The sequence below is a fragment of the Acyrthosiphon pisum genome, chromosome X (assembly GCF_005508785.2).
Source record: "Acyrthosiphon pisum isolate AL4f chromosome X, pea_aphid_22Mar2018_4r6ur, whole genome shotgun sequence".
In the NCBI taxonomy this organism is placed as follows: domain Eukaryota; kingdom Metazoa; phylum Arthropoda; class Insecta; order Hemiptera; family Aphididae; genus Acyrthosiphon; species Acyrthosiphon pisum.
In genome coordinates this window covers 125,375,561-125,384,518 of record NC_042493.1, presented here as the reverse complement: position 1 = coordinate 125,384,518, position 8,958 = coordinate 125,375,561, and the positions used below count along the sequence as shown (strand labels likewise).

At 25.5% G+C, this 8,958-nt stretch overlaps 1 protein-coding gene across 4 annotated transcripts in view; it reads left to right on the top strand.

Annotated features, from left to right (window-relative positions):
• Positions 1-8,958, top strand: part of Catb-16a (cathepsin B-16A) — a 51,220-nt gene that overhangs the window by 1,938 nt on the left and 40,324 nt on the right. Inside the window, exon 1 of one of the 4 annotated variants that reach the window (XM_029485026.1) lies at positions 5,477-5,693. In XM_029485026.1, coding sequence (XP_029340886.1) covers positions 5,574-5,693 — 120 coding nt within the window. In that variant the 5' untranslated portion in view covers positions 5,477-5,573. 4 annotated transcript variants of the gene reach the window in all.

The window sequence follows — 8,958 nt, the reverse complement described above, 5'->3', positions numbered from 1 at the left end:
TATCATATATATATAATATTGTAATAGTATAGAAGTTTCAAGTACCCACGAATAATATTATACAATCACAACAAAATAAATAAAATAGTTATTCTAGGTTTTTTAATATGTAATTTCGTTCAAATTTGAACTTAAAATGAGTATAAAAATAAACTATGCGTATGTATTTTTAATATTTTTCAACTGATATTGTAACAATATATCAGGAGCCTTGCATTCAATTTTCATGTTTTTTTACCCAACAAACAAAATTTTATTGATATTTATAGAAAAAAAAACTAAAAAAATTGAAAACTGAGAATGTCCGTAAACAGCTCAAAATATTTTCAAAATGTTATGGTGTATAGAAAATGAAAATATGAAAAATCAGTGAAATTTTCATGTCACTTCTGTTATTCGTTTTTGAATTACAACGAATTAACAAAATTCACTACGTGACAAATGGAGTGAATATAATCCAATCTTGTAAAAATTTGAAAACTCAAAGTTTAGGTTAAAAATTTAATTTGATTTGCTTGAAGATATTTTTTTTTTTTTTTTGATAAAAATGGACAAACTTATGAATGATCTTCTATTACATTTTCAAATCATAGATTTAAAAAGAAAAAAATTTATGAATTTCTAACTCAAAATAATTTACTAATTTTCGTGATTTTTACATATTTTGCCAATTTTTGAACTTTAAATGCTTATAAAAAAATCTGTGACTAAGGATTTTTATTATTTTTCAAATATCATTGTAAAAATATAGTAGTAGCATTGTATTAAATTATCATGTATTTTTACTCGACAAATAAAGTTTTATTGACATTCATAGAAAAAAAAAACTAAAAAAATTGGAAACTGAAAATGTCCTAAATAGTTTAAAACAAATCAAAATATTTTGAAAATTTTATCATGTATATAAATTGAAAATATGAACAACCAGTGAAAATTTCATGTATCTACGTTCATTTGTTTTAGAGTTTTACCAAAAACCAAAATCAATTTTCTCGAAAACAAATTTTGTGTAAAAATTCCCATTTTTCTTTAATTTTTCTTTTGTTTTTCACGGCGCTTTTGAAAATTACTAGGAATTTTGAATTTCAATCTTCCCAATGCACAAATAATATTCACTTTCCAATCAAACAAGATACTGAAGTTGAAAATCGAAGCATTATTTCAACTACTTATCGTGTACCCAGACACAAAAAAAAAAAAACACATCAATGTAAATTCAATACATTCATTGTTCCACTCAGAATCTAAAAGTAAAAAGACTGGTACGACATCTTGCGAATGATTGAACAGCCGTTGTGGACATTGCCTTATGTAGTTGTTGCAATTTGATCATACATGGATTATACACAAAACAGTAAAACAAATAAATAATTTTACTATTGAACCTAAAAGAACCTATTTCATTTAAAAGTTTCTGGTCGGTTCCGGTACTTTATTTATTAAAATAAAGGGTTCACTTCCGGTTCCGGTTCTTTTAGGTTCGAACGTCCGGCACAAACGTCTCTGAACGCACACGTGAGATGGAATCCTTTAAAACACGAGTAAAGAAAAACAAGTAACACGTCTTGGTTAATAATAAAAAAGATATTCCAAAAAAAAAAAAAAAAAAACAATTAAAAAAGCAAAAAGACTGGTACGACAGCTTGCGAATGACCGAACAGCCGTTGTGGACGTCACCTTATGTAGTTGTTACAATTTTGTTGACTCGGTTATTTATTGACGTTTGCTTCGTATGTAATCATGATCTGTTATTTTAATATTTTATAATTTTTTTTAAGTCATGTATATTATATGCAACAGTTTGGTTCGATCCATTACTAAATTCTAGGTCTATAAAAATTGAACAATTTAAAAATTTTTAACTACAAAATAATTTGAAAATTTGATAAATTTTTCCAAAATTTTAACTTTAAATGCTTATTAAAAAAGTTGTGCATATGTCTTTTAAATATTGTTAAATTGCTGTGTAACAACGTTTGAGGAACCTTGTATTACATTTTCAAGCTTTTTAACCAGATAAATGTTATTGACATTTATAAAAAACAATTTCACATAATTGAAAATTGAAATTTCCATTAATACCTAGCCTAAAATGAACAAATTTTTTAACGACATTAACTATCAATTTTGTCAAAAATCAATTTTGCGTAAAAATTCCCGTTTTTATATAATTTCCTCAAGTGAAATATATGTACTGATTACTGATTAGATTAAAAACCACTACAGGTTTGTAATTTTTCAAAAATGTTGAGAAAACTATCGAAAGTTGGATTTTGTTTTGTTTAGGAGCTGTTATTTGGAATAATTATGTTGGACTATTAATATTGGTGTAAATACAGTAAATTTATAGAATATTGTAATTTATTTTAAGTATCAGAATTTGAACATAAGTTATACCTACAACTATTGGATATTATCACGAATTTAAAAACGGCTTGATAATTTAAGAAAACATTTTTAAATTCATAATAATACAATTGCTATTTTAGAAAACATTCAATTTATACTATTAAAAAGACAAAGGCACAATTTTTTTTTATAAAGATTTAAAGTTTGAATTTTGACAACATGACGTATCAAATTAAAAATGTAATAATTATATTATAGTTAAAAATGTATAAAATGTTAAACTTATCATATCTAAGGATTGAGAATTTAAAACAAGGTTCCATGTAAATACGAGTATAGGTTGTATAATATAAATTACAAAATAATGTCATCAAATATACTTAGTTATCATATATAGGCTGACTGACCGCTTTCGCTCAAAATCGTTTTTCTTAGAGAATGATATCATATTTTTGAATTCAAATTGAACACCATCAATCACACAATTACAATGACCACTTGTAACCTACTGTACAGCAGAGCGAAATCCACTTATCTGCTTTTTAATTTTAATATCTAAATATACTTACCCATGTTTTTTTTTTCCTTAAAATTTTAGATTTTCAATAAATATTTTGCATTTTAAATACATGTGGAAATATTCAAAATATATTGGCCTATTTTGATCTTTTTAATTTTTATACGGAAATTTAATATAGGTACTTCTTCAAAAGATCTTTTGGTTAATTTTATTCATAATGATATTATGTTTGGTACAACATTCGTTCATCAATAAATAAAATTTGATAATTTAATACACAACCCATCACTTGTTTGGACTTAAAGCGATCATCGAAAATAGGTACAAAGTCTCATTTATTTTAAATTAGCGTTTGAATTAAACATTTTTACTAAAATCATCTAAATCACATTACCTGAATAGTCTAGAAATATTTAATTATGTTTATTATATATTTTTACTGACGTGTATATAATTATTAGGGCTCGGAAGTTGTAGGAGCTAAAAAATGTAAATTATGTACGCAAATATGCACGAAAAAAATTGCAAAATATGCATTAAAAATGTTAAATATGCGAAAAATATGCGCATAAAATCAATGAAATATGCACTTTTTTAGCTAAAATTGGTGAAATATGCATTTTCAATTTTCAATTTTTTAACTCGCAATTGTATACCTACTTCAAATTTCTATTTCTATCTAATTAGGTATGTCTGCTTTAAATTGAGATCATACAGAACAATATGCAATTCCTACAACTTCCGAGCCCTACAAATAAGTATTTCGGCATACTAGCATGATAGACTAAATGCGTGTCACAATATCACTGTAATTAACTTCGTAATTGACTATGGCATTGACAATAAATACCTTCATTGATAATTTTAAGTTTTATATTCAATATTAATTGAAATATACAGGTTAAGAAAGAAAAAAATCAATTTTTTTAGAAAAATATAAAATATGCATAATATGCATATAAAATCAATGAAATATGTACTTTTTTTAGCTAAAATTGTTAAAATATGCAAAATATGCATTTTCAATTTTTAATTTTTCAACTCGCAATTGTATACCTACTTCAAATTTCTAGCTAGGTCTGCTATAAATTGTGAACGTACAGAAAAATATGCAATTCCTACAACTTCCGATCCCTAATAATTATAATATTATGTTACATTTTTATTGGAAATGTCGATGCTTGCTTCTTTTACTTATATAATTATATTATGTTACGTGTATTTCTGGTCATTAAAATACAATTGAAATTTGACCAAGTTTGCAGTGTACTTTCATACCTAAATTATTATCATAGAAATTAAGAAATATTATAGGTAGGAGGTATCTAGGTAGGCACGATTTTTTTATTTTATAGGCATTTAAAGTTGAAAAGCAATAAAAGCAATAAAATTACAGATAATTTTGAAGTTAAAATTTACAAAATGTTCAACTCTCATAGCTAAGGATTTAAAATTGAATACGTGTTTTCTCATAAGTACCTAGTGTATTGTAACAAAAAAAAAAAAAATCTAAAAACATATTTACAGTTTTGTTTTATTGACATTTTAATTTCATATTTGGATGAAATCAGATATTTTAATGAAGACTATAGATTTAAGTTATTTTGTAAAAATTTACATATATTATTCGTGAATATTTGCAATTTATATTATACTATTATTATATTTTATGTACCCACAATAGGTAATGTAATTTTCAAATGTTGTTTGTATAAATTATTTGATGTTTAAAAGTAAATTGTATAATATTATATCGAAAATACTTTACGTTGTGTATTTATTTCATAAATAGTACAATTTAAAAGGATATCTATAATTTACGCATGTACACGAAAACCAATGTACTTACTTAATACGTTTTTAATAAAAGCAATTTTAAGTCAACTTGTGTTATGGATTTTTATTTTTATTTTTTTTGAAAATATATCTAGAAGGTAACTATTTACACGTTAATTGATAAATTAGAAAACGTCTTGATTAAGTATTTTGATATTTTTCTTTAGTTTTTTTTTTACTTATATTATTATATTTTATTTTATTTTGTATAGAAATATCTATACCTAGAAATTGGTGGTAGGTACCACTTTTATGTGGTTATCGCTCGCACTTTAATATCGTACAAATTATTTAATTTTCGTAATTAAAATATTATCGAAACTCGATATTTAAAAAAAATCAATGACTGTACTTGGACTATATAATAATATGTCAATCGAAATATTTCATAACATTATTGCGATCATTTCTGAATAAAATAGTATGATAATATTTTTTGATAAATTAGTGCAAATACAATCAAGACTAAATTTGAAGTGTTAAAACGACACGAAATTAAAATAGGTATGAAAAGATATGGTTTTATGCATAACTTTAATAAGTGTAATAGTTATTTACTTATGTAATATTATTTATTTTATTATTGTTTTAAATTAAATGTTCGACAATTATTTGATAACAGTTTTTGATATATTTTATCATACCTACGGACACTCGATAATGTATAAGAGCTTGCAAAAGCAAACAATTCCTAAAATTTGAATATCAACGATGTAAGTAGGTACATACTTGATACGATAATCGCTTACCGTATAAATAGTCGACCACTGGACACGTTAAAATCACTGGTTGCTGTTGTAACTGTCGCAACGGATGCATTTTAGTTGATTCGTTTCTTTTACGATTATTTTCCAGCAAAACCGTAAAAATGGCTCGTCTCGTCATTTTGTTGTCCGTCGTATTGTTCAGTGTGTATCAGACCGAACAAGCGTATTTCTTGGAGGAAAGTTACATCGAAATGATCAACGACGTAGCGACTACTTGGACGGTAACTATATAATAATACTAATAATATTTAATAATGTACCTCTGTGTAGTATAATATTTTGGTTTAGTTTAGTAATATATATACATATGGGTTGTATTATAATCGATGCTAGAGTGTCATTTACAAGCCTAGATTGATGATAAATTGGGCCCCGGGACACCATGCACTTATGGTGGGGCACCCATTCAACGTTAACTTCAAAATAATATTGTATCATTACATACTGACGACTTTATATTATTGTATAATTTTTTTACATAATATGCCATTGTACACGGTTTTTTTTTTTTACAATTATGGACCGATGATATGGAGAGATGTGTTTCTTTATTTTTAACAGGCAATTTTTTCATAACATTTTTAAACCCGTAGTTGTCCCAATAATAAAATCGACTATATTTTTTCAAATGGTAACCACTATATTTTTTATGGATTCTGGTAAATCTTTTTTTCTAAACATTTTAACAGTCAAATGATACCTTTTGGTTCACTAGGTTATTAAATATGTTCCTCTGAAGTTTAGTATAGTAAACATTAATACTTTTAACTGAAATATATAATTTACAAGAGCTAAATAATTTTTTCTGCTAACTACCTTTTTTATAGTTAAATAGTTAAATCGGTAATCTAAAATTCTCAAAAAAAAAAAACAAACAAAATTGTTGGCAAACATAGTTCATTATTTATAGTAATTTTTCGTGATATTAAATTGAGAAAAATTTTATTTTATAATTTTAATAATAATTTACCCACCATACCTATCTAAATTAAATAATTTTTTTTTCTTTTAAACTGTATTAGACATGTTAAAAAATATATTTTGGGAATAAAGATGGTCCCCTTAAATCAATAGGTCCCGGGACCGTACCCCCCTTGTCCACCACTTAATTAATTTAATTTAGTTTTAAATAAAAAAATTAAAATTTAATTTAGTTTTTAAGCCCTTCATGCCTTTGCTCGAGAACATAATATCCTGTCCTCAACATTACGACAGTTCTATAGACACCACGGGGACAAGTCATGATTAGTGTTACCTTTTAATATAATTATTAAATTTAATTATTACGACTAATGTGTAACTTTAAAATATCATCCACTAAATACTAATATCCTACTCGATTACAGGTAGGTAATTTATAAGATAATCATCGTTTGTTTTATCAAACAAATTACTTTGATTTTGTCAGTAGTTGACACACTGAAGCGACAGTGTCATCAGCGTAAAGTTAAGGCAGGCAATTATGCCGGTTTTCCCGAAAACCAGAGCCACTAATTTTAGCCCTGCGTTGCGATTTTTATACAATGTTATAAGACACCCTACACAAGATCATTGTAAGACCAAACTAAAAGAAATAAAATATGTGTTTTTTGTTATGTACGTGTACTACACGATTTATAGTAGAAATAATGCTGTTTCGATTTTGAACTGGGATATAATATTTTCTGGTAGGAAAGTGTATCTTTATTTGGTACTTTACGTAGGTATTATATTATTTTATTCCTTAAATTTTAAATTAAAATTTTCATTGCATTTGGTTTATTTCTATGTACTTGTTTGTAGGTATTTATGCCACGAACCTATTCCCACCATTCTATGGTAACTGGTAAGGTTTCATCGACCCCAAAAATAACAATAATAAATTATATAAATATAATACATACTATTATAATAGTTAAATATTAATAATAATATAAATTCAATGTTTTCATAAATGAAAAAATATAGGCAACTAAATCATACTAACCATCGGACTATTATAATAATAATTAGTAATATAAATTACTTATATGTAAATATATTTATCCCTTCATTATATTATAATGTATAAATCAATCAAATCCTTATCAACAGTTTGTTATAGTAACGACGCATTCGATAAAAAAAATAGCTAGTATTATTATAATAATACGTTTGCATAAAAATATTTTCAAATGCTATCTACCTATGACTGGGTTTTATCGTAGGATGTCCTCCCCCCTCATTCTTCTGTATACATGTACGCAAAATATATTATAATACATTTTAATGTTTAAGTTCGATTTTTATGCCTTGATGTATGAATTATAATTAATATTCTATTAAATACCTAAATAAAAAAAATTCTATAAAAATAGGCCGAGAACGGTATTTAAGTATTTTAGAACAGTAAGTGTACTTCGTTGATTCGAGTGGTGATTAAGTCTAGTTTTCCCGAAATTAACCACTGAATCACGTTAAAGACGACACTGAAAAAAAAGTCATATACACTTGAATAGTTGAATAACTCGAACGTGAATTCGTCGAATTTGATAAAAATATAATTATAACTTATTAGTGTAAAAGTATATTATTTTATACGTATTTTATAAAAAAAACAATTTCTAGGAAAACATGTCATGCCTCAATTGGAAATGACATCAATATTATTGTCAATATAGAATTTCGGTTGATTTTGTGTCACTTATTGTTGAAAGAAAGATATTAATGTGTAAGCTTGGGCATAATCGAATTAAAACGAATTCATAAATTTTTAACTTAACTGCTTTTTATTGATATAAACTAAATGAATAACGACTTACTTTTAATCAAATCCAAGTTACGTCAATGTCAATTTATAAATAATTAATAAATAAAAATATACTATCATTATTGATGACGTATATTGCATGAATATTTATTTTATATTATTTTAAATTATATCAGCGACTTTATTTATAAATTATTTTAAAAAAATAACTTAACTTAACTTAATAAGCGGGTTGTACGTTTCCATATGTCTTTTAACTTTGTTAAAAAAAATTAGAATAACTAGTTACTTTAAACTTATTGAAATATTTACCATCAACCTAACTAACTCATTTAGTGATGAGCAAAACAAGACCAAGACCAAGACTTTCAAAATCTTGGTCTTGGTCTTGGTCTTGCAGACTCAGTCTTGGTCTTGGTCTTGGGTATACACCTTAATATTGGTCTTGGTCTTGGTCTTGCAGACTCGGTCTTGGTCTTGGTCTTGGTCTTGCGCAAGACTCTTGCAAGACTCTTGCTATTTTCACAAAATATATAAAAAAAAAACTAAATACCTGTTATAGCTGTGTGTAGGTTTTTTGCCATGATATCTAAGATGAAACTTAAGTCCAATATATACATAGTATATTCATAAATCAAACATTAACATAAAACAAGTCAAACAATTTAATTTTTATTATACTCGTTTAAACTTTGCATTTTAATTATGCTTATATTATTTTACTTGTATGATCAATTTACCAGCATAATTAACTTTTT